Below are 27892 nucleotides of genomic sequence, written 5' to 3'. Positions count from 1 at the left end.
ATATCACGGTAATGTGTAAATAATGTAATGTATCTACATTGGTTGTAAATTTAATTAAGTTCATTTCATTCATAATTATCATACTTTTTTAAAAAATAATTTAAATAAATAAATTTAAACAACCTGGCTGATAACACACACTGAAGGCTCAATCCCAAATCACTTCCTCCTTCTTATACAAGTGCCCTACACAGCGAGCCCCTGTAGTCTCTCTAGTGCACTCTATGCGCCTTATGGAGCGGTTTGGTCTTCAGCGCAACAGATTTCCTCTTCATCAGCGCGGTGGAGCAACAGGACAGGGGGCGTTTCCAGCTGCGCAGCGCTCACTTTCACTTAGCCTGTTAGGCAGAGCAGGCAGCTGCAACACATATTTTGACTATGTAGCCAGAAGAAGCTATACATGCTCCAAAATAGGATTAAATTATAAATAAATGGCCTTGACAGACTTGTGTTTAAGCGGTGCGTTAAAGCTCTTGCTAGCTACATGGCTAAGTAGCAACAAGCCTGAGTGTAAAGTAACAGAACTTCACTGCTACTAGCAAGCTGTACTAACTCAGGAGCTAACTCTGGTGTCGGGTCTGTTCCCTGAGCAAATGTTCCAGTCATTTTACACCCAAAGTGGAAATATTTCCGCGGACTAAATGACGAACAGCAGCATCTCCTCTCTTTCCTTTCCTCTCCGCCCAGCGCGCCGGTACGTGAACTCCTTCCGGGTGACCGTCAGCCAACCTCTCGCCTCCCTAAACACACACACAAAGCCCACTAACTCGACCCAGACAACCATGTCCTGTCAAACACACTCGGCTCTGCCACGTCGGACAAAACGCACACATAAAAAGCTGAGAGTTTGTTCGTGACCAAACGACACACACTCTCCGATAACACGCTGATGCGTAGAGGGGCCTCCAGCAAGCACGCCATCTCTCTCTCCCCCTGAGCGAGAGACGATCCGCCCCGACCTGAACAAATCTCACAGTATTATGTCCAACGTCTGTAGCAACCTCTTTCTCCAACCATTCCCAGCGGAACTTGTTTTTCACTATTCTGTCGATTTCTTTAACTCGATTTGCATCTTTACGCTCGATCACGGAGGCTGCCATCTTTCAACTCTGTTTGAAGCGAGCTTACGTACAGCTATCGAACAAGCGCGTTCATTGGTTGTTACAGAGCGATGGGCCAATCATGTACCTCGTTTCATCTCAATGACGGAATTACTGAAAGTCGGAACGAATAGGATATGAATGCGGATATTTGAGCGAAAAATCGGAAAAAAAAATCAAATTTTGAGGTGAAAAAAGCAGAATTTCGCGAAAAATCACATCCCTGTATTTAGTAGTACATAAAACATGCAACTACAAAGATAATGAAATAAGCTGGAAATCATAAGATTATAATAAAAATCAATTACCAGCCCATTCATTGAAGATGGAGAATTCAGAGACTGAGTATTTTCAATAAAGGAGATGCAGGAAGAACCAGCCAAGCTGACTCTACCTGTAAATTTACAGCTGTAGTCAATGATTTTTAGACTATCAAGGTACATATCAAGAGCAGGCAAATACAAGGAAATAAATGGATAAAGTTGTACAGCAAGAATGTTTTATTGAATTTTGTAAGTTTGAACAAATCAACAGAGGACAAAGAGGCACGCAATTCATCATGTTAAAAATAAACACAAAGACAATGACCAGACTTGTGTCTGCATCAACATTTAAGTCCTGACTAATGGAATGGACCCTTGTTGCACGTGTTTATATCATCCCTCCAGTTTGACAGATTCTAAAACACTTCTGGCCTCCTTGTATTCTTCTGATTCTTCCAGATCTACCTCAATTTCCTGAAATACAAAGGAATAGCAAACAAACAAATATAGATCACCAATGAATTTATATCATATAGCATCATAAGATTCAAAATCTCTCAGGAAATCATAAATATACTCTAATTTAAGACAGTCTGGCTTAACAGCCTTGGCACCAGTCCTTTATCTTCCTCCCCTAAATCTCACTGTAGTACTCTTCCTGAATTTCTGAGGTCTGTTTTTCCCCCCAAACGTAACAATGTTTGGTCAATGAAAGGAACACAGTGAAAAAAATTTTCATGACAACTGACTCCTGAGTGGCACAAGAGAAAAAGCATTCATCCCATCATCCAGTTCGAATCCCGATGATGCCACAGCCATCCATGGCTAGGAGTTCAAGAGAACAAAATTGGCCTGTGCTGTCAGGGAGAGAGGGTGGCATACTTTCTCTCCGCTGTCAATTACAGTGACACGAGTTCATGCATATGAAAGTGGGCAGATAGCACTTTCCTCCAAGTGTTACGCCACCCCCCAATGGTGCATAAACAGGACTTCGAAAAGATATGGCTGGCTGGCATCATGTGCTTTGGAGGAAGCATATCACCCTTCCTGGTTGGTATTTGTTGTGTGATAAGGGGACCCATCTAGTGGGTGCCATGCTTTAGACAGAACCACCTTTTCTGAAGTATCCCTGCCCTGATGTGCTGGCTAACAGGTGGAAATAAAAATGAAATTGAGATGTTCTAGTCTAACTGCAATCTATTTAGCCACAAAATTGGTGCAAGAGAGATATTATTTAAAGTCAGTGTAAACTAGTAATACTGTATGGTGTTCCAAGTTTGTCGTCACAGCACAGAAAAACATGTTATTAACTCTCTGGGGTCGAGAGCTTCGCCAGTGAAGCTCAGCAGGTTTAGAATGAGTAGGTCATGTATTGAGATAAATATATCTTTGCGAGTTTTTAAATCATACAAACATGATAAACAGTGACAGAAACTTTATACTTTACCCTTTCCTATATGCCCAGTGCCAAATATATTTTTTAAATTACCTAAATTAGATGAAACATAAAACTTGTCACCTTACACAGGCACACCGGAGTCGGAGAGCTGAGCGCCCACTTACACATTCAAAAAAGACTATTCACATAATGGCATGATGATCACTTTCATTCTTTCAGTTTCGATTGGTTTCTCTTTCGCCGTGGGAACACCCACCATAAATAGGATAAAATCTGTCACAGATCAGCCTATTTGGAGGTAAAATTTATTGCGAGATGACACGAATTTTACGTGCTTCAGATGATTCATAATTCAATTCATGATTCAATTAAATCTTGAGAACTGCGACACTGATGAGCAGTGCTGCCTTTTTTTTTTTTTTTAAACTTCGACTCGATCCAGCCAAAGATCAACTTAAGTGTACATATTTCTTCTATTTATTATGAGCAGATTGGTTGATATGCATGCGCTGCTACGCATACACAGGAAAAATGACAGCAATTTTTCCAGAGTTAAAAGTATTCCTCAAAAATAGTTAATTTTGCTCCATTTTGAGTTGAGAGTAAAATTTGGAGTTGGAGCAAAATCAGAGTAATTGTGTAACAGAGTTGGTTGTGGCTCTGAACTGAGTAGAACAGTACACGAGTTAATTTCAAGACACACTGAATAGACTCATTCCAAAATGAAGTCAAATACCAGATAAATTATGTTGTAAAAAGCAGTTTTAGAATTGTGTTGGAATGTATGAATTACCTTACCCATTGTACCAAACTGTTTTGATCAGTTGACCTGATGGGATTAAGAGTTGGCAGTGGGAGGGGTTTTCCCCTCTTCTCATTGAATGGAATTTTTTACATTTCTCATTGAATACCCTCCCACTGCTAATCCTTTATCCCAAAACATTAGGACATTTTTTTGATGGCCAGTTAATTGTTCAAATCAATGGAGCAGAATTTAGTTTTTGTACTTGATACATTCCTAAGACTGAACAGAATCACCTCAAGTGATCAAAATGGTTCGTCACAATCGGCAAGGTCATGTTTTTTTCACACATTCCAACACCATTCTAAAACTTCTTTTTACATCTTCATTTATCTGTTATTTTTTTTTAAAAGTACAATCATGACATACATATTAAATGTAGCTGAACTTGTGCCGAATACAAAAGTCATATGACTTTGAAAATACTGCTTAGATTTGTTGAAATTAACAAAATCAGAGCATACCAAAATCATTAGGGTCAGAAAATACCCTCAGACCCCAGAGGGTTAATCACCTAGCCAAACTTGAATGATTCAATTAAAAAAAAATAAAAAAAATTGGTTTCATAATAGCAGTACTCTGCTCTGAGACATTGGGGGCATGTCTGCTGAAGGTGCTGAAACCACACCCAATCTCAGGAAAGGTGTAGCCTCTCTCAACTGTCAAATTACCACCATGACCTGAAAAACGAATGCTAGCAGTCTTACATGTTTGAGGCACCAGATTCAAAATCCGATTTGGATCCAGAAGACACTGACCTACCCAAGAATCAACTTTGTTCCTTTCAGTCTGCAACAATTACAAGTTAGCAATATGCATCACTGACTAGCATAACTTGCCATAGTCAATAAATAACAGGGAAAACATTGTCACATTACCAGATAATTTTATTTGTCTGTATAGTCACAGATCAAACTCGCAATCATCCTTGCACTCCACCATAAAAGTTTATTTATATGACTTGTTTATTCATCCATTTATATATTTTTTTGTTTACGAGTAGAATAAAGGTGTTACAGGGATAGACAGTGTGAACCAAGCACTTTATGGAGATGTGCTAGCCCCTGAAAGGTTGTAGGGAACCAAATTGGAGGGAACAGGAAGATGGTACATTCTGACCACCGAACATCTCAAGTGCAACCATGTGCCTAATTTGGGAACTAGGGAGCACTGGCACACCACTTAGCTGTATTACCCCACTGGATTGTCAGAAGGTGCACTCTTGGGCAATGGTGCTTGTGAGACACAAGGAAGATGCATTCGTGGGATGAAGGAATAGCTAGCTACCAAGCTGTTGGCTGTAGTATGTCTAGTAACTCATAATCAAGCTAGATAACCACTGATGCTAATGCAGCTCTAAATTTTATAACGTTATCATGTTAGGGGAAGGGTTATGCCAAGTATGGCATGCATCATCGATCATATGATATTTGACCCACCCAAAAAATCCTGAACACACAAAAAAAAAGAAAAACTAATGGTCTAACTCCAGAATTTAGTACATTTCAGTCTTTTCATGTTTTCAGCAACTATTTTATAACCTACATATGCGTGTTTAGAAATAAATCTCTGAATTTGTTTTACACAGACTTTAATGGCAAAGAGTACACGCCATTTTTTTTTTTTACAGTTTATCTTTATTGTAAGGTTTTTTTTTTTAAATACAGTTTTAATGGCCTACCCAAAATGGAATTTCCCTAAATGTTTTTTACCTTATAATTTGTGCACTCTAGTATTATGCATTGCCATTTCACACCTCATATTTAACTGAATTAATTAAAAGCTCAGTGTTGGTAGGACATTAATTAATTTCACTTTACAGCACTGAGTTATATAATGTCTTAGAAAAGCTGAAGCAGTGCTTATTTCCTAAAAACTATTTGTGGGCTTTTATGACATTGCTCTCATAACAAAAGACACCATGATTAAAGTCGGAGGATTACTTCAAAAGGCCTACTATGGTGGGGGAAGAAAAAAAAAAAAACTGCTGTTATGCATGTCACTGGGCTAACTGGTTAAGAGGTCATTATAAAAGCATTGAAAGTGAATCATTTTGGAAAAGTTTATAAATATGGACTGTGTGAAAAGCTCTTTTTTTGGTCTAATCTGGCCTCTATGGGGCACTACAACACAGTGTTGTGTCAGATTACTCCAGATGTGTTTTTGTAAATAGTACAAGTATTGCATCATTGCTTAAATAAATCTAAAAATATACAAGTCTGGTCACCAAGTACGTAACTTCAGAATATCTCTCTCACACACGCGCGTGTGCATTTTCTCCAAATCACACAATAGTATTTGTGAAATATATATTACAATATATTTCACAAATACTATTCTGTGTGATTTGGAGAACTCACACAGGTGAATTTGGTCATCAAAAGAGAAAGGGTGTTCATGCTCACCAACAGCTGCTGCAGATCAGCATGAGCCATGGCTAAACGGCGGTGACAGTCTGGAATCATCATTCTTGACTCCTGCAACACCTCCATCTGTTACACATGCAGACCCCCTTGGTTATCATCAAGTACACACATAAAAGCAAGGCTTTCTCTGCATCCACTTCAGATGAAAGGTGAGCTCATCCTTGCTCCCAGTCTGTCTGTCTCTCTCTCACACACACACTTATGTAGCATGTCCAAATTTACCATTTCTCCTCATTTCAAAACCTGGCAGTGTGCTTGCTTATTAGCTGTATGCAGCATTATCCCAAGGTAAAATTTATGGAATTTATGGCTGTTGTAGCCATCTGCCTCATCGTTTGGCATGTTGTGTATTCTGAGATGTGCTTCTGCTCACCAAAGGTCGTAAAGAAACATTGAGTTACTGTACCCTTCCTGTTACAGATGGGGTAAAGGTGGTCATCAGGGATAGAGGAGGTGGGGCAAGTGGCCAGTGTGTGTGTGTGTGTGTGTGTGTGTGTGTGTGTGTGTGTGTGTGTATATACATTCATGGGGAACTTTATTAGATAGATCTGTATCATCCATCAGAATGGGCAAAATTTATCATCTCATTGATTTTGACTGTGGCATGATTGTTGGTGCGAGACAGGCCGGTTTGACTATTTTTATATCTGTTGATCTCCTGGGATTTTCAAACATACAGTCTCAAGAGTTTACTCAGAATGGTGCAATAAAGAAAAAAGGGGGAAAAACAAAACAAAACCAACCATCCAGTGTGTGGCAGTTCTGCGGATGGAAAAGTCTTGATGAGGGAGGTCAACAGAGAATGATCAGACTGGTTTGAGCTGACAAAGGCTATAGTAACTCAAGTAACTTTTGTGGTAAGCAGAAAAGTATCTCAGAATGCACAAGGTGTCAAACCTTGAGGTAGATGGTCTATAACATAAGATGACCACGTCCGGTTACAATTCTGTCAGCCAGGAACAGAAAGCTAAGGCTGTAATGGACACAGGCTCTCCCAAACTGGAGTTGAAGAATGGAAAAATGTAGCCTAGTCTGATGAATCTCCATTTCTGCTGAGGCATACAGGTAATGGGGTCAAATTTGCCATCAACAGCATGAATCCATGGACTGAATCCAATGCCGCAGTGGCTAATAACAGGGTGGATTCCTGGTGGGCTGTGGGGTTGGTGACGCAATAAACTTCATGTTAGCTTTATAATTTAGAACTACTTGTTGAAGCATAGCCGACAGACAGCTGCGCTCGGAGCCACATACAGGTAGTTTACTGATCACACCCCCTGCCTCCCCATACAAGGGGCAGTGAGACAATGAGGACAGCTCTCCAGGATCTGTAATTGGTCGCTTGATTTCAGGCTGGTCACATGACAAATATCTTTAAGCCTTTGTCACATGTACATTAGGGTACAGTGAAATTCTCTCTGCATTTAACCCATCTGGGGATGTGAGCACACACCCAGAGCAGTGGGCAACTGTGCTGTAGAGCCTGGGGAATATACAGGTTTACACAGTTATACCAAAGAACTCTTAGACTTTTAAACAATATACTTGGTACATCTCAAACAAACAATCAGAATACCAGGAAAAGCTTCAATAGTTTCCATTACTTATTTAAGAAAGTGAAAATTATATGCACAGTATTCTAGACTCATTACATGTAAACTAAAATGTTAAGCATTTTTCTATTTTAATTTTGATAATTATGGCCTACAGTGCAAAATAAACCCTCAAAATGAGGATTTTTCATCGAGTTTGAGTAAAAACAGTATACATGCCATGTAACTTTCTGTTTAGTTCAGTACATGCAACCACAATCATGGGGAAGACCACTGACTTGACAGTCAAGATGATCGACACCCTCCACAAAGACAGTAAGCCACAGGTGGTCATTACTGAAAAGGCTGGCTGGAAAAAGGTGCACAAGCAACAGGGATAACCGTAGCCTTGAGAGGACTGTCAAGAAAAGGTCAATTCAAAAACTTGGGAGAGCTTCACAAGGAGTGGACTGAGGCTGGTGTCAGTGCATCAAGAGCCACCATGCAGAGACATCTTCAGGAAAGGGGCTACAACTGTCACATTCCTAATATCAAGTCACTCCTGAACCAGAGAAAATGTCAGAAGCGTCTTACCTGGACTAAAGAGAGAGAACTGGATTGTTGCTCAGTGGTCCAAAGTCCTCTGTTCAGATTAAATTAAATTTTGTATTCAATTTGGAAATCAACATCCTAGAGTCTGGAGGAAGAGTGGAGAGGCACAGAATCCAAGGTGCTTGAAGTCCAGTGTGAAGCTTCTGCAGTCTGTGATGATTTGAGGTGCCATGTCATCTGCTGGTGTTGGTCCACTGTGCTTTATCAAGTCCAAAGTCAATGCAGCCATCTACCAGGAGATTTTAGAGCACATCAGGCTTCCATTTGTTGACCAGCTTTATGGAGATGCCGATTTCCTTTTCCAGCAAGATTTAGCACCTGCCCACAGTGCCAAAACTACTACCAAATGGTTTGCTGACCATGATATTACTGTGCTTGATTGGCCAGTGAACTCACCTGACCTGAGAATCTATATAGATTATTGTCGAGGAAGAGGAGAAACACCGACCCAAAAATACAGACAAGCTGAAGGCCGTTATCAAAGTAACATGGGCTTCAGTAACAACTCAGCAGTGCCACAGGCTGTTCACCTCCATGCCATGCTGCATTGATGCAGTAATTTGTGGTAAAGAAGCTCCAACCAAGTATTAAGTGCATAAATGAACATACTTTTCAGAAGTTGGACACTTCTACATAGTAAATACTTAAACTGCAGATTTGTCATTGCAGACATCCCAACAGAGTGTGTGGGCCACTCAGATGACTCCTGGACTGAAAAATTGGCCCCACTCTGGCCCTGGCCCAATCTGCCTTGTGTCCAGAAGTCCAGACTGGTGGCAGTTGGTGTAATGGTGGGGGAAATATTTATTTGGCATACTTTGGGCCTGTTAAAAATCAATGAATCATCACTTGTGTACAACAGCTTATTTGAGCATTTTTGCTGACCATGTGCATAACTTCATGACCACAATTCACCCATTATCTATGGCTACTTCCAGCATGATAGTGCACCATGTCACAAAGCACAAGTTGTCTCAAAATGCTTTTAACACTTTTGGCACGTGGCAGAACAGGAGACTCGCAGCATGAAAGGGTACCTGAAAAATCTGCAGGAATTGCATGATGCAATTACGTCAACATGGACCAGAATGTCAAAAGAATGTTTCCAACATGATGTGGAATACATGCCATGACGAATTGAGGCTGTTCCGAGAGCAAAGGGCAGTCTTTCCCAGTATTAAAAGTGTGTTCATAATAAAGCACTCAACAAGTGCATACAGTGGCTTTTGAAACACTTGTTATAGATTTAATTTTAAATGGATTAGATTTGCTTTTCTGAATATTAAGCTAAACAATAATTCAATGACAAAAGCAAAAACAATTTTTTAGATTTTTTGTAATCTCTTTAGATTAGTATTCAGATGCTATATTCAGTACATTGTAGAAGCATCTTTGACACAGCAGTTACATCAAGTCTTCTTGGGCAAGTCTCGGGCTCAAAGCAAACTGGATAGGTAGTGTCTGAATTAATTTCAGGCCTCTTGAGAGATGGTGTTCATGAGGTTCCAATTCTGCACTTTGGCTTGGCCACTCAATGACATTCAGAGACTTCTCCATGACCTCTTTGTATTCCATCAAATTCCACCCTCAATTACAACTCCTAAAACCATACAAAAACCTGAAACTGGCCCAAAAGTTTTCAGCCACAGCAAAAGGCAGACACCATTTATTTATTAAATACATCTCAGGGGAGAAAAGTTAACAGTGGAACACATTTCTGATATATACAGTGGCTGTAAAAAAAAAAAAAAAACCTCAGTTCCTGTAATTGATCAAACTGGTTCGAATAACAAATGACAAATACACATTCTTCCCATCAGTACTTGGGACTGCAAAATTATATCCTCCTACAGTGATTTTTTTTTCAGACAAAATTGTGTGTCAGCAAGTATTTCAAAGAATATCAAAAACTGAAATGCTGCTTGTGCAAGTACTCAAGCCCCCAAATTCCTGAAGCTCCAGATGAAAGATGGTCTTAAGGAGGACACAACTGGCTTAAATTGTCCTTCACCTGTGAAATAATAAAACTGCTCCCATTTTCTGAAAAAGAAAACCTTCAGTTGAACCATCATTGAAGAGACGGTCTGAAGGAAAGGAGTGAAAAAGATGATCAAAGAGCATTCTAAAGAAGTTAAAGGTAACAGAATTTCATTATGTTCAACTTGGGAACAAGGTAGAACATCCCAGTAAGCACTGTTGGATCAATAGTAAGGAAGCGAAAGCTGCATCACACCACCCAAGTACTACTTAGAAAAGGTCCTCCATCAAAAAAAAAAAAAACCAGACAAGACAGACACTAGTGAGGGAAGCCACAGTGAGGTCAACAGTCACTCTGAAGAATTTACAGGAGTACAGTGGCTGAGAGTAGAGTTAAGGTGTACCAGACAACTATGTCAAGAGCTCTGCTGGGCTCAGGCAATTACTAAAACCCGGGACGGAACGGGATGGTACCGGTTTTAGCAACAACTGCGGGGAGGTTTTACCAACAACCCTCAGCTCACTCCGGGAGGATTGGTGCAACTGAACTCACTTTCCTTTTTAAATAAGTGAATGAATACTTTCCTTTTCTTGTAGTTTTCTTTTCCTTTAATTGTTGATACTGCACCCTCTTTCAATATGGGCTTATAGCCAATGCTCCTCAACAGATCAGAGGTCTCATACGAGTCTTCAGTAAAATGCGCAGAGCAGAGGAGAGACCACTTCATAGGTGCCCAATGTGCCCATGAACTTCTCACAAAACACGTCCAAATCTTTGCAGTTTGAACATTCTTGGGCCATGAATCCAACGTAAATCCAGCTTCTGTCATGTTGCTGTACCGGCCAGCAACACATCTACGTGGCATGGCGATAAATTAGCTCAAAATGGAGGACTGGAGTTGCAGTCAGCTCTGTGTTTTAGTATAGCGGAAGTGGCGATAAGCCCGATAGACTTCCTGTTGTGACGTTACGGACATCAAGGTCATTCACTCAGACCGCTAACTATATAAAAATCACTTTCATCGTAAAAATTACTATATTAGATTTATTGTTAACGCTTAAAACTATTCCTGTGCCATTCTTGAGGTTTCAAGGCATTTATAAATGAAAGTGAGGCCATGGCTGTGTATATGCTTTAAGGCCTGGGTGCCCACTACGTCAATCACAATCGACCGGTCGATCTCGAAGGCAGGGATGGTAGATCTCATGATTGATATGTAAATATTAAATGTATTTGTTATGAAATAAAAAAAAAAAAAAAGTCGTGGTCATTTTTACATGTAAACAAATTCGCTTTTTCCCCTGAAGCGAAATGTCAGCCAAGCGCTGCGTCAAAAAAAAAAAAATGTTACATTAGGTTACCATGACAACCAGTAAAATGAAACTGCTGGTTTCAAAGATGCAGCGCCGTGATTTAGGAAACTTCCGAAACCTCGCCTCGGAGCTGGAGATGCAAGGGAGGGCGTTTGCACAACTTAACAGTGCGCGCTACACTGAGCAGATTGAAATTCTCCAGTCAGAGTTTGAGAAGCGATTTCAAGACTTTGCTTTGCTCGAGCCACTAGCTACATTCATGTGCCACCCATTCGGGGAAGATACTGAGGTGGATTCCCTCGCCTCAAAAGTTGCAGCACTGTTTCAGCTGAACACGTCTGCCGTGCAAGACGAGATGCTGCAGTCTGACATCGAGTTGAAGTCCAGGGCGCATGGGCCGTTTTGGAATTTACTCACGGAGGCGAAGTACCCGAACATGCGGCAATGTGCCACCTCCTTAACCGCATTGTTTGGCTCCACTTATTTGTGCGAGTCGGCCTTTTCGCATATGAAGATCATTAAGTCTAAATACCGCTCCAGTATGTCCGACGATCATCTCGAGGCCTGCTTGAGGCTTGCTACTAGCAGCTACTGTCCGGACTATGCAGCCCTCTCTGACTCCCTCCAGTGCCGATCATCGGATTAAGATCTGATTTAGGGCCTACATCAGTATGCTATGTATTAATGTTGTGCTGTTGCTAAGTTCCATGGTTAAAAAAATAAAAAATATATATAAAAAGGAGGAAAAATGTTTTTATATAAAATTGTTGTAAATGTCAAATCTCTGTCTAGCAGGCTATACAAAAGTCAATTGATGTGAACAATGTTTTGGGGTTTACAATGCCTGTGTGGATGCATTTAACTTTTTTTCTAAACATAGCCCATTTTTTTTTTTTTTTTACAGTGGGCTTGTTTCATGTTTACTTATTAGTAGTTTGCGGTTTATAAAAGTTAAGTGATTTGAACAAAAATACGTTTAGGAGTACAAAGCTTATGCATTTAACATAATTTGAATGTAAATTTCAGTCACCTTTTTGTATGCATGTTTGCATATTATTAAACAAATTGCATATGAATGTTTATAAATCAAAACAAGTGTCATTATTGTTATTATTATTAGTAGTAGTAGTAGTAGCAGCAGCAGCAGCACTAGTAGTCATAGTAGGCCTAGTAGTGGTAACAACCTAGTCCGAGTAGATCATATTAACATGGTCATTTTAAAAGTAGCTCGCGAATCAAAATATTGTGGGCACCCCTGCTTTAAGGTAACTCTCCACAAACTTCACGCAATACTTTCCTGGAATTTCTGCTCATTCCTTCTAACAAAACTAGTGCAACTCAGTCAGGTTTGTGGTCCTACTTGCTCAGACACTTGCCCCCTCCAAGTTCACTCTAATACTGCGGTCTCAGAAGTAGCCGGTCACCGGCGGCAAATCGCCGTCTGTGGCTTGTTATGCCGCCGGCTATTGTCAGTCGAGTCACAAAATTTAATATTAAATATTTCTGATGGCAAAAAAAAAAAAAAATTGTGAACGTAAATTACATCCACTATGTCATGTATGTCCGTTGCCGCGTCAACTTTGTTTACATCCTCGACATGAGTGCAGCCACTACTCCCCCTTGTGCCATATGTAAGCCGTACTCTGATTGGCTTAGTGTGTTCCATGGACTGTGAATGGTTCATACCATCATGTGACTCACAAATGGCGACGAAGAGAGTTGCAGGCGGCTCCATGCTGGATGCGTGGCTAAAAAGGTCTAGAGGGAAAGGCAAGTACGTTTTGAACACAAATTTATTCTGTCATTGTGTTGATATAGAAAAATAAATGCGTCTTAGTCCACCGTTTCTCAGCCTTGCTTAAGACATTATAATCGCAGACCGTAAAGTTGACTCTGCGTTTGACAGCTGCTCGAAAAAACAAAAACTGTGCGTAACAACGCTAATCAAGCTTAAACTAGACGACCCGCCTCAAATACCCGTCCTGGGTAAAACGTTATCCCAATTTTAGATGACCTGTTCCAAACCATCCCGCCCCATGGGGAAAAGAAAAAAAAAAAATTATATATATTTGTTGTGCCTAACCCGCACTAAATAACTAGATTTATATAATTTCTATTCAGTAGGCCCCTACATGATTAGGTTGATGAGATTTGGATAAAACTTATTTTCAGTAGAAATGCTGAGACTGTCAATGAGTGCTGCTAGCTGCTGTTTTTTAATACCGATGAAGTCAGCTGATGAAGTAGATGTAGCTGCATTTTATGTAACAGTTTATTGACTGCCAAAAAATAAACATTTTGATTATAATTGAAGTTGTTTTGTTCTTCATCTGTATTCAAGATTTCACCATATTCTTCAATAGTATTAGAGAATCTGGAGAAACTTGTCACCTTAGCTTAGTCAAAGTGCACATCAGACTTAAAATTATTATATCATCCATATGTGGATTTCAATCTGACTACTTTTTATGTGTTTGTTTGCAAATATTTCTGAAATTTGATAAAATGACTGAGGTATGGTTTCATATTTCAAGTTTCCAAATAGTATTGATTACCCTTTATTTTCACTGTTAAAAGTTACCAGAGGCCACCATTTCTCAGTGCATTTCATAAAGTTTTCCGTGCCAAAAGGGGGGGCGCACCCCCCTTTGAAACCCCCCCTGCACGCTTTGCGTGCATGTCGTCTGCCGCTGGCAGACATTTTACCATTTTGCACCCTGCTGTAAATTTATACCCTGCTATTCTCCCAAACTTTGAAGCCCCTGTAATAACTGTCCATGGGATACAGGTCAGGGCTTTATGATTGCACTCCAATACTTTCACTTCGTTATCTTTACAGATGCTGTGTATAAGAATTTCTAAGAGTTTTATAGTACATACTTTGTCTTGTAGCTCAAGAGGCAATAGTGAGTCAGTGTAGTGTTCAGTCCGCACTCAGCCCTTTATATAAAATCAGTCAGCACTTGTGTATTTTATATGCATGTGTGTATGCATTTCTGATGCATTATAAATAAAAACATACACACCACTCATGACTAAAGTTAGAATGTATTAGCCCAGTAGTGGCTGGACACCTGGTAGGGGTGGACACCAGCTTTGATGATATACTGCCCCCTATTTGTTTAGAATGTGTTGTATGAATTTGCCAGGTAGCCAAATTCTTATGCATTGCTCCTTTAAGCAATTTTGTTACAACTATTAAGCTATGCTTAGGATAATTGTTCTGCTGAAAGAACCAGTTGGGATCAAGCTTTAACTTTCTGGATCACCATCACACCTATATGTGCTCCACATTAACCAACTCTATACAGTACATTTTCTGATACATTTTGCATTTACCTGTTTCTTGATGAGATACTCGTCCCCTGCCTCGGCTTTCAGGCGCTCGATTCTCTCCTCCTGCTGTTTTGCCTCCTTTATGTACAATACCTCTTCTTTAGCCAGTCTACAAAATAAATAATTAAATAAATAAAGCAAAAGAAAGGTCATAGACGACAGGGATCTAACCACAAAGAGAAGCTACATATTTAACCTTCTGAACCCTAGGCTATTTTCAGGGTAATTTCACTACCTCCACTTTAAAGCTCTTATCTTGGTCATTTTAAGGGCTAGGCATGCATGCTATATCTTGCTTCCCCCACCCCCCCAGAACAGTCTAGGAAGTCCAGACCTTCCATAATTATGATAATACTTGCATTTTTTAAAATATTAATGGGGAAAATAAAAAGAGCATCTGATATGTTTTTAACATGAATCTCACCATGAAATGCTGGCAGTAGATATATCTTTTCATAATTGTGTAGGGGACATTGTCGGGAATCTGGTAATATCAAATCCCGGGGGGGGTTAAATTACTTCATGACTTAGTAACTTGCAAATATATGTGCTTAGAGCCTAATGGAAAATGTTCATTGTTTTATTTGCTCCATCATTGGAAAGGGGTCATTCTGCTGTTTATTTTGATTTGCAGCACTTTGTGAAGTGATGGGAACTTATTCTGCCAAGAAACAGGAGTGTGAAAATAGGAAATTAAATTAGTAAAGATATTACTTTGCAGAAGTTTGATCTGTCTTCATAAATGTGATTAAGTCAGTATGTACAAATATTACACAAATTTGACCATCATTAAAAAAAGCTCCAGTTCTGTTCTATCTTGGTCAGGCCCTTCAATTACATGACCCTGCGATGGATAATGTCATAGGCGCCCAAATTAAAAAGGAGCCCAAATTAAGGTCAAGTGCCCAAAATATGCTACCAAAAGTTAAAAAAAAAAAAAAAAAAAAAAAAAAAAAAAAAAATTGCTTAAATAAACTTGGCTGCATAAAACCCAATATCTTGACTTCTTTAAAAACACTGAAATTAGCAAGAATTAGCATGCATTTCTCGTAACTGACACAAAATCCGCACCATTCCCATGTTGTTCCGGGTTCGTCAAACTAGCCGTACTAGGGATGTTAACCGATGACCGTTTGACCGGTGGTTGACCGAATCAACGTCAACCGGTTAATTTTTTTTTGGTTGTCGGTGAAAAAAAAAAAATCGTTTTGAAGCTGCCGATTTTGGAGCGGAGAACCTGGAATTCTGTGTTGTAAACACTTGGGGCACACCATGCAGTGTAAGGACGACAGCTGACAAATCAGAAACACCCATTCAGTCATGTCCCGCCCTCCCACCCCAGTTAAAGACAGCTGACAAATCAGAAACACTCAGTCATGTCCCGCTCCAGTTGAACACAGCTGCCACTCGGCGAAAGAGAGAAAAAAAAAAAAAAGTGTAGACACAGGCTTTTTAGCTTACAAATTATTATTTTTTTTTTTTTATTATTAGAAGGCACATCGAGTTTAGTCCTGCCTTGGCCAGTGCATTCTGAAAGTATGTTTCGGTCCGTAGCCAACAATGCATGTTATTGCAGATCATATCTCTCCACACAAACTTTCACGGCTTTTTCATGGACTGTAACGGCATTTGCTTATGTAGTAATTTTAATACAGAATTTACTCTGATGAAATTATTCAGACACTCCAACGCCCCCCCCCCCAAAAAAAAAATAATCGGATCTGCACGAGCCGTGAAAAAGGCACGCAGTTTGCATCCCTGTTTAAACTCATAGGTTAACCAACTTTAACCGGCTAATGAGGCTCGGTGGTCGGTCAAGATTTTTAGTTTTCGCCATCCCTAAGCCGTACGCCTTGCACAGAGCACAAATTCTCCATGAATTGCGATCGGCATGCCATGATTTCGTGGAGGAGCAAAACTTGCATACCAATGACCACAGCGGGATTTCCACGTTAGGTAAATCTTTTATGGCGGTTGGCAAACAGCTTTTAGGTGCATTACCGCCACCTTCTGGACTGGAGTGTGAACCAGAATGTTTACTACCCTATTGTGCTAAATTCTCCTAATAATTCCTGTATCATTTAAAAACCTAAAAATAGCCCTAAAACCCACATTATCTGACCTCAACTGAAATCTCTCTGATAACTAGTGTCATGATTTAAAATCAGGTAAAAGACTGAATAAAAGAGAGCTATTTGGGACACAACTGTGTATTTAAGATATAGCTTGTATCTTAAAACACACACACAGTTGTACAAGTGTGGGTGGAATCAGTGACTTGGAGCTTGGTCCTCTTATTGATGGTCTTAGACACTGGCCTATCATTTAAACTAAGATATTTTACCTGACTACATACTGTGAATTGCACTGCCAATTCTTGTGATGTGACTGAAAAACCTTTTGTGTCACAGGTCTGCTACAGGTTTGTCTCTTTGATGGCAACAGTGCATACCTTGCTTTTTCATTCACAGGCTCCTTTCCTCCAGGCTTGCCTCAGGCCCCAACCCATCTTTTAAATACTAACTAACTGTATTCTAATTATTTTTGTCATGTACATCAAGAGGGATTAAGGCTGTAGACACTTTGCAATAAAGGTAAAAATAACATTCATAGATTTCTTTATTTTATTCATAACTTTGTAGCTAAAAAAAAAAAAAAAACAGCAGCAGGTTTAAACACAGCACTGGGAAAACAGCACTTTGCACATGCAGAAAAGCCCAAATTACCCTGCATCACGACGGGAAAAGCCCAAATTCAGAAAAACAGGGTGTAGCCCAAATTATGTAATTTCAACCACATCACGATATTTGTGTCACTGAAGAAAATCAGAATTTATTGACCACTGTAAAATTACATTTCACATACATAACTACACACTCTTGCCAGACATATTTGTCTCTATTCCACTGCTGGCAAAACCAAGAGTTGCTTCACTAGAACATACAGAAAATTCCCATTTCTGTGCTAGTATTATCAACTTTTCTGTAAGCATGGACTAGGGATGTGACTTTTGATCAAAAACACTATTCGAAATTCGCTAAAAGATATTCGAAATTCGATTCGAAAATCGACAGAACCCCGCCCGCCCCACCCAAACACGCACACACATGACAGACAGGGTGAAAGTGGTAACGGTTTAATGAGTCATCAAAAAACAAACTTCCATTCACCTCACATAGCCTACAGTATCAAACAATAATATAGGCTTCCAATTTTATTGTACATTTCTATGCAGCCACGACTATTTTCGTCTGTTAAAAGGAACCGCGGGTGAAACTGCCCGTTTAGGAAACGATAATGAAAGCATTCGAACAGTCAGAGCAGAATAAACTTAAGACATATTTTTGTTCAAAAAAATTAACATGTCGACGTGGTCGGGATGGAGACGGGTACGCAGCCTATTGACAATTAGACCGGCTGCGGAGAACACACGCTCCGATGGCACGGATGTTGCAGGCACACACAGGTAGGCGCTGGCCAACTTTGCCAGGCGAGGGTATTTCTGTTGATCGTCTTTCCACCATGTCATCGGGTCAGCGTGGAGCGGTGGGCATGTATCCTGGCAGTACTGAGTCAATTCAGTCACGCATGTTGCCCTCTCTGTGCTGTAATCCTCGCCAAATATGACGGCAATTGCTGCTGTTAATGGGCCATCCTTTCGGGAATGTTTTGGTTCGCTGGGCCCTTCATGCGATTCCGCCGCCTCTCCGGCCTCTTCATCATCTGCCATGGACAGAAGGTTTCTCACCTCGGCCTGCACTGTGTTTCTCACCTCGTCAGTTGCGAACCTCAGGTGTTTGTGTCTGGGATCCAAAAATGAGGCAATGTATGCGACCTTGCGTGCGCTGCTGGCATTTTCAGGTGCAAGGCGCTCTTTCAATGAGGCAGACACCGCTTTTTTGAAATCGGTGACTTTGGAAGATTCTTCTGGGAGTTCTTTGAGATGTTTGGACAGTAGGTTTGCAACCACTGGAAAAATCATAGAGCGACACATTCGACTCTCCACATAACGCAGTGGTGGCGCATTTGAGTGAGTACAGCACAGGCAAAATTTCCTCCATCACACCCCAGCTATCATCGGCCAATTCCAGGGTGCGCGCATCCGATAATTTGGTGACATTTCTGTCTGACAAGACAGCGCACACAGCCCATCTCTGTTCTAACAAGCGCTCGAACATGTCATGTATCGAATTCCATCTCGTCCGGCAGCTTTGCACTAACTTGTGTGCAGGCACGTTTAGGAGCTGTTGCTTTTGCTTCAGAGCTTCTGTTGCCACCGTGCTATGATGGAAGTGAGACACCAGACGATTGGCAGCTTTTACGACGTGGTTTATGTTTTGCAGTTTGAAACCGTCGTTTGTAGCCAGTTGAAGAGTGTGTGCAAAACAAGGCTGCGAGTCCCACCCCAGCCCGGCGTCGGAATTGGCTAGAACCATGTTACTGGCGTTATCATGCACGCACGCGATGACTTTTCCAGTGAGACCCCAGTGGTCCCTCGCGTTAGACAGTACATTTGCGAGATTCTCAGCCGTATGTCTCTCGGGCATGGCTTTGGTCTGCAGAACAGCACTCTGCATCTCCCAGTCTAGCATGTAATGGCAGGTGATGGTGACATAGGATTCCGTTGTCAGCGCCGTCCACGAATCTGTAGTTATGGACACTTTATGGACATTCGCTAATTTCCTTTGTAGGATGCTTGCATTTTCATCACGAAGTTTTTCCAGCCTGCTAGTGATTGTTTTTCGACATGGAACTCTATATTCAGGCTCAAGAAAGTTCATCAACTCTCGAAAGCCTTCTCCTTCCACAAAGCTAACAGGCAGCATATCTTTAGCTATCATCTTAGTGAGGAGAGTTGATATTTTTTCGGCACGGGCGGCATTCAACTTAGATGACCTCACCATGAAAGCGGCAACTGACTGCTGGCCCGAAGTCACTTCTACTGGATGTCTCGCTTTCAGGTGGTTGTGCATGGTGGTGGTTGATCTGTGGTATGCCAGCTTTACCTGACAGATGTTGCATTCCACTTCATTTTCATTTATCAAAGTAAATGAGGACCATACGGAACTTTTGCTACCTCGCTGCATCTCTGCATCGCACCGCATGTTGCAAATTGCAATTCTTCTTCTGTTATTTTGACTACCTTTACTGTACGATAGCAGCACCCTCTGGCCGAATTAATGCAACAGAGTATGTTAGGAACAAGGAAACGCCTTTCCGCGCTCTTTTTTTTTTTAGTGGAATGTAACGCAAGCCAAAACGGCATTCGAAATTACTATTCATTATTCGAACTCGTCACGAATATTCGACTATTCGAAAATCATGTCCCATCCCTAGCATGGACACATCAGTGCTGCTTAACAAGCAGAATCAAATTGTTTTATGAAAACTTAAAACTTGCACTGCAGACTGCACATACATTTCAGTGCTAACACTAATATCAATTTGTTCTTTGTAAACTTGAGAACATATACCGGAGAACATTTAACTTGTGCTTATTTTGCAGGAACAACACACTGTCTGAAACACATTGAAAAGTGCAGTGTGCATCTTAGTCTCCTACTGTGCATGCGCGAAGCCTACTGCGCATGCGCAGAACACATGAATTAGCAAGTTCTCATACAGACCGGTTTATTATTCAAAACAAAGCATTACAAATTATTTGACTCTGCCAATACGCACAAAACATGAAAATCAGCAAATGCGTGAAATAGAAAATTGGTGAGTATCAGCCCAGCTGATAGGTAGGACAAAACTACTGTTGAATTTTCCTACCCTCCTGGATTTCGCGCATGCGCAGTAGGCTTGGTAGGACAAATCCAAGAGGTAGGATAACTTTACAGAACACTGGCTCACTGTTTTTTTTCTCCTTTCCTTTGGAATCCAAAGTGCCTCCAAACATCTGCCTTAAAGTTCGGCGGCGTCTCTAGGTTTACGTTAAAGGGATAGTTCGGGATTTTTGACATGAATCTGTATGGCATCCCCATCAATAGTGTCGTGCAAACACACTGACTTGCCCCTGACAGCATCCTGCGAGTCCAGTTCTTGTCCAGATGAAAGTAGTCCGGCAAGTTTGTTGGGATCACGAAAGTAAAACATTTTTCGTCTCAAAACAGTACGTGTTCAAAAGAGTGATATATTTGCATCACAAAACCGTTGCCAAATAAAAAGTCAGACCTCGAAATCGCTTGGCACTATTTTCTCTCCCTTCTTATCACTGCGCGCTGCCTGCTTCATCCAGCTGTGGCTCCAGCTTCAAGGATAAGCTGGAGCCGCATAAGTAGGAGTCCCGGCGGGTGGTTTGTATTCGATTCGTTTATATCCCGACCTTGTCAGCTGTCAGATTTATGTTCATGGACCCGGTAAGCTGGTAAATAATATTTATTTTTTTTTTTCTTTACCAAATTCTAACAGAAAACGAGAGCGCCCGAAAGGGAAAACCGAGCCGAGCTGCCTCACGGCTGTAATGCAAATTGCTTTCCTCCTCAGTATACAAGTGCGCTTCCATGGCAGGGAAAAAGAAACTACCACTGCTCCCTATGTAGTGCCCTATTTATACAAATAGGAGTCATTCAGGATTCAGCCATGACGCGGAGCAAAAACATGGCTGAATCCTGAATGACTCCTATTTGTATAAATAGGGCACTACATAGGCAGCAGCGGTAGTTTCTTTTTCCCTACCATGGAAGCGCACCTGTATACTGAGGAGGAAAGCAATTTGCATTACAGCCATGAGGCGGCTCGGTTTTCCCTTTCGGGCGCTCTCGTTTTCTGTTAGAATTTAGTAAAAAAAAAAAAAATTTATATTTATATATATACAGGGAGTGCAGAATTATTAGGCAAGTTGTATTTTTGAGGATTAGTTTTATTACTGAAAAACAACTATGTTCTTGATGAACCCAAAAGACTCATAAATATCAAAGCTGAGTATTTTTGGAAGTTGGAGTAGGGCTTTCTTAGTTTTAGCTATCTTAGGAGGATATCTGTGTGTGCAGGTGACTATAACTGTGCATAATTATTAGGCAACTTAACAATAAACAAACATATACCCATTTCACTCATTTATTTTCACCAGGGAAACCAATATAACAACTCAACATTCACTAATATACATTGCTGGCATTCAAAAACAACAAAAAAAACAAATCAGTGACTAATATAGCCGCCTTTCTTTACAAGGACACTCAAAAGCCTGCCATCCACGGATTCGGTCAGTGTTTTGATCTGTTTGCGATCAACATTGCGTGCAGCAGCAACCACAGCCTCCCAGACACTGTTCAGAGATGTGTACTGTTTCCCCTCCTTGTAGATCTCACATTTGATGAGGGACCACAGGTTTTCTATGGGGTTCAGATCAGGTGAACAAGGAGGCCACGTCATTAATCTTTCTTCCTTTAGACCCTTTCTGGCCAGCCATGCTGTGGAGTACTTGGATGCGTGTGATGGAGCATTGTCCTGCATGAAAATCATGTTTTTCTTGAAGGATGCTGACTTCTTCCTGTACCACTGCTTGAAGAAGGTGTCTTCCAAAAACTGACAATAGGACTGGGAGTTGAGCTTGACGCCATCCTCAACCCGAAAAGGTCCCACAAGCTCATCTTTGATGATACCAGCCCATACCAGTACCCCACCTCCACCTTGCTGGCGTCTGAGTCGGACTGGAGCTCTCTGCCCTTTGCTGATCCAGCCACGAGCCCATCCATCTGGCCCATCAAGACTCACTCTCATTTCATCTGTCCATAAGACCTTAGAAAAATCAGTCTTGTGATACTTCTTGGCCCAGTCTTGACGTTTCATCTTGTGTGCCTTGTGTGCCTGAGTATTGCACACCTTGTGCTTTTTGACACTCCAGTGATGTTGCAGCTCTGAAATATGGCAAAACTGGTGGCGAGTGGCATCTTGGCAGCTTCACGCTTGACTTTCCTCAGTTCACGGGCAGCTAGTTTGCGCCTTTTTTTTTCAACGCGCTTCTTGCGACCCTGTTGACTATTTTGAATGAAGCGCTTGATTGTGTTCGATGGTCACACTTCAAAAGCTGGGCAATTTTAAGAGTGCTCCATCCCTTTGCAATATATGTCACTATTTTTGACTTTTCTGAGTCCGTCAAATCCCTCTTCTGACCCATTTTGCCAAAGGAAAGGAAGTTGCCTAATAATTTTGCACACCTGATATAGGGTGTTGATGTCATTAGACCACACCCCTTTTCATTACAGAGATGCACATCACCTGGTATGCTTAATTGGTAGGAGGCTTTCAAGCCTATGCAGCTTGGAGTAGGCCAACATGCATAGAGAGGGTAATGTGGTCAACATACTCATTTGCCTAATAATTCTGCACTCCCTGTGTATATATATATATATATATATATATATATATATATATATATATATATATATACACACACACACACTTCCAGGTTAAATCCCACCCACTTCCAGGTTAGGCCCCGCCCACTCCAAGTACAGATACGGATAATTCATATGGTTAACAGATACAGCTGTACTCGCTCATCCCTATTGTCTACTTATCAAGCATTCACTAGGACTTATCACTCAGTAGTACTTAGTATAGTACTTTATCACACCATCACTCTTTCATCCACCTGTATCAGTTTTTGATTATAAATAAATTGCAAACATCATTTCAACAACAATCGTTTTAATTACTTTTTTTTTAGCTGAACAGTTGAAAACTAACTTTTCATTTTGGACATTGGACACAGAACAGTGTAACAGAACAGAAAAGTGAAAGTTACTTTGATTACCAGCTGCGCACGTTATAGCATAAGATCTGGTTAAGCCATACGCACGCTGTAGCTCACTCGTTTGTCCAGCGAAACACTGCACACATAATAGAAGAGGCTTGGATGCTGGGCGCTGCCATGAGCTGGGGCAGAAACTGTCGTATGCTCAGCTAGCTCAGCTGGGAAACACTTGCCAGTCATAACCAGATGGTCGTAAAGTCAATCAGTCGTAAGTCGACGACTACCTGTAGATGTTTACTGAATTGGGCTTACAATCACTCACGTACACTTGTGCTGGTTGTTGTCAAACACAAAGCTTGCTGACAATATGGCTGCATGAACAAATTCGCAGTTATGACCTCATGTAAAAGGCCTCTATAGGCAGCAAAAGGCTCCCAAATGCTGGGTGTGTGCGCGCTTGCTGTTTACGGGTGTGCATTTTCACTGCTTCAATGATCTGGCTTATTTTTACAGCCAAACGCTTGACACTTGGACACCTTCGGGGTTGTTTATAACAATTTAGAAGCCATCCACTAGGTCTCAGCCTCAGAAAGTCACGTGGTGGGTAAGTGATGCCACAAGCTCGGATTCTCTCACGCAATTTGTACTCGGAATGCAATATTTGAACCTCGGAGAGAGTAAGATGGCAGCACCAAGGGATGTTTTATTTTTAAAAGAAAAACAAATCTGTACATAGTACCCAGGTGAACAAGTGAACACTCAAACATGGATAATATCTGTCAGTACTATAAGAGTTTATTTTTTGGGTTTTGTTTGATTTTAATGTCACCGATTATTCTTCATGCGCATGTGATGTTAAACTTATTTTCCAAACCTTAAGTCCGCCATGTTGGATGATAACCACCAAGATAGCGGTGCTTCACGTGTGAGCTGCTGCAATGCTTTGTGATTTTCTTTGGATTCTTTTCCCTTTGAAGAAAGACAACGGTATACAATTGCAGTAACAATGCTACTTGTGACAGAGAAACGGTTCTTCAGAATTTCCAAAATGCCTAAAAACTGTGACAAAACAGATGAAGAACTGTCCAGAGAACGCCGTGCACTGTGGTTCAAAAACATACATCGTAAGGACTTAACTGAGGAAAAAGCTAATTACACCCGTGTGTGTGGTGACCACTTTATGTCTGGTAATAGTTCACTGCTAATTAAAGCTATTTTTTCAGCTGATTAAATTGAACTTTTAAGCTTTAGCATGAACACTTCACTTGCAGGAGCACCGGCAAACCTATGCAATAAAACAAATCCAAATTGGGCACCACTCCTCAGATTAGGACACAATAAGATTGAGATGAAAACTCGTCTTGCAGTATCAAGAAGCAACAGGATAAATGAAAGCTCTGCCAAGAAAACCAGATTAAAAGCAGTGCAAACCTTAGCGAGTTTGGATACACAAGGAGAACAAATGTAGGCCAGGTGAGATATTAGCGATGCCGTTCCAGTAACTTTTAAAACTTTCACTTATGCACTTTGTTTAACAGACATACCAGAGTCAAATGAAACTGTGCCTGAAACCCTCCCAGCAGAGACGCACACTTAGTATTTGTCAGACGCAACTCACTGGGTTACAAATATCTCAAATGCAACACTGCAACAGAGATATGACCTGTGAATTTGTGGAACTTAAGAAAAAAAAAAATGGAAGCTGATTTAACTTGATGAGATTGCCGAAGTATGCTGTGCCTTGTGTAATTTACCTCCATCGATTGTTGCTTTTGATTAACCCTTTGGTGACTGACCCCTTGAACATGGTTCCTCCAGGAACGATGACGTTTCAGTCGTCAAGACAACGGAAAAACTAAAATACAAGAGCATTTTGTTTTGTGCACAAGAGCATTGTGACGTATCTTTCTGTTTTTGTATTTTAGTTCTTCTGTTGTCTTGACAACTGAAAAGTCATAGTTCCTGGAGGAACCATTTTCAAGGGGTCAGTCACCAAAGGGTTAAACTGATTTTACTTTGTCTATGAAAAGAAAATTAAATTAGCATAAAATGGTACTATTTGCTTAGTGATGTTTTTATTGATTAGTTTAATTAGTAAAATAATGTACAAAATACAAGTATAGTGCACATTAAAACACATGGATAGCACAATACAATATAAATGCTTATTTCCACTGTGATCCATCAAGTGCCAAAAAAGGGGCTATAAACAACAAGGGGGGGGGGGGGGGGGGGCGCAGGAGGTATACAAATATATATTGCATGGTTTTAGACTGTGTTTATACTCCATTTTGTCAAAGATCTTTATTGTTTAAAAATATAAAGTTTTGTTGGGTTAATAATACAAGACTAACAAGTGTCAGGCAAAACAAACCTCACCCGGTAGCATTTATGGTGAATATGAAGGAAGATAACACGTAAAAAACGATTTTGACCTTTTTGGTGACCTTGATTTTGACCTTGTGTGAACATATTTGGCCAATAAACATGGTTCTGATTCTGATTCTCAGCTGCCCTCAGCCAATCAGAACACACTATACTGCTCTCAGCCAATCAGAACACACCATACTGTGCGATTGTTAGGATAGCCTCTCACTGGGCTGCGACAGCCCGCGACTAGATGGAGACAACAATTGCGATAAAATATGCGAATTAGCGACAATTTCCACTTGAAATCACACTGATTTGATATTCGCATATTTTACCACAATTGTTGCGTCTCCAACTAGTCGCAGGCTGTCGCAGCCCGGCTTTCTCTCGGCAGGCAGGGAAGTAGAGGAAGCCTCAGGGAAACTGACTTGAGAAGGGTTCGTGACGGCTTTGCGACACCAGCGACGCATTTGCGGCTATTTTGAGAGAAATTCTGTCGCACTAATTTTTTTTAACATGTTCAAAATTTCAGCGACGAAAAAGCGACACTTTGCGACTCATGCGAGGAAATTGAGAAGCCCCGCAAATGTTTCAAGACACTTTTGAAACTCTCGCGAATGACGTTCGCAATTTGTTGCAAGCTGTTGCAGCCCAGTGAGATACTGGCTTTACACTCTTACAGCACAATGACACTGTATATAAAGCAGTAGCCACAAAAACCTTAACCGGACGACCCTCAAAATGTTGGAGGTTCTATTTGAGACCAATGCCCATCTAACCTGAAAGTTTAATGAAGACTGGTCCAGCCGTTTTCCCGTAATATCGTTCACAAAAAAAACAAAGAAATCCCACCGAAAACAATACCTTGCCCCTTGGTGGACTCCATCCCAGGGCGAGGTAATTAGAATGTTAATAAAATATGCTACTTTTGTACGTCATTGCATTTGGGTGCATACGTCACACTGTCACGTGGTTACACACGCAGAATAGAAGCAGCAAGACAGCTGCTATATTTTTTCCCCCCCATAGCTCACTCTCTTGCTAATCAAACTGGATACAGCATAATTGGAACCTTAAACGTACTGTCAACTTGTCAGTACATCTGCATTGTACTGTTACTATCGTATAAAATTTATATGGCGAATAAACGGGATTCTACGGAGCCGTAGAGGGGACATGGTGAATAAAAAAAATAAAGCGTGGGAACGACTTATAACCCGTGCGCACGAGTTATAACCCGTGCGCACGAGTTATAACCCGTGCGCACGAGTTATAACCCGTGCGCACGAGTTATAACCCGTGCGCACGAGTTATAACCCGTGCGCACGAGTTATAACCCGTGCGCACGAGTTATAACCCGTGCGCACGAGTTATAACCCGTGCGCACGAGTTATAACCCGTGCGCACGAGTTATAACCCGTGCGCACGAGTTATAACCCGTGCGCACGCTTTGCGTTAAGGCGTGCGCTCGGGTAGTTAAAAGTGAGGGGACGAGTTACAAATCGTTCCCTTGCTTTCATTAAGGCGTGTGCACGAGATATTAAATCGTTCCCTCGCTTTCATTAAGGCGTGAGCACGAGATATTAATACGTGCGCTCGAGTTATAAAGGCGTGCGCACGGGTTATTAAAAAGTGAGGGAACGTCTTAAAACGCGTTCCCTCGGTTTATATCCAAGGCGTGGGAATGATATCCTATGTCGTTCCCTCGACTTATTAAAATATTCCCACAATATCCTTGTTTTCGTTGATCTCGTTGCCTACACACACACACACACACACACAGGCTGTAGGTCACCATGGTAGCTCCGGAAATACTAGACGCCATTTTATTATATTTTAATACTGGACTCAGATACACAGAAATCCTCGATGCACTTGCATCCCAATATGGCTTTATTATCAGAGGTGTCAAGTAACGAAGTACAAATACTTCGTTACTTTACTTAAGTAGAAATTGATACTTTCTACTTTACTGGAGTAATAATTTTTCAACCTACTTTTTATCTCTACTCGTTACATTTTCAAGCATTTACTTTTACTTCGTTACGTTTATAATA

General features: G+C 40.9%; 1 protein-coding gene across 1 annotated transcript in view; it reads right to left on the bottom strand.

Moving 5' to 3' along the window:
• Positions 1 to 1582: 1582 nt before the first annotated feature.
• Positions 1583 to 27892, bottom strand: part of tbca (tubulin cofactor a) — a 30082-nt gene continuing 3772 nt past the window's right edge. The window contains exons 2-4 of the mRNA XM_060935720.1: positions 14765 to 14870; positions 5970 to 6056; positions 1583 to 1837 (exon numbers count right to left, since the gene is read on the bottom strand). Coding sequence (XP_060791703.1) covers positions 1757 to 1837; positions 5970 to 6056; positions 14765 to 14870 — 274 coding nt within the window. The 3' untranslated portion in view covers positions 1583 to 1756. The remainder of the gene's footprint in view (positions 1838 to 5969; positions 6057 to 14764; positions 14871 to 27892) is intronic.

Source organism: Neoarius graeffei, chromosome 12, assembly GCF_027579695.1.
Source record: "Neoarius graeffei isolate fNeoGra1 chromosome 12, fNeoGra1.pri, whole genome shotgun sequence".
NCBI classification, from domain to species: domain Eukaryota; kingdom Metazoa; phylum Chordata; class Actinopteri; order Siluriformes; family Ariidae; genus Neoarius; species Neoarius graeffei.
The sequence above is the reverse complement of the archived record's forward strand: the minus strand, read 5'-3'. Positions and strand labels throughout refer to the sequence as shown.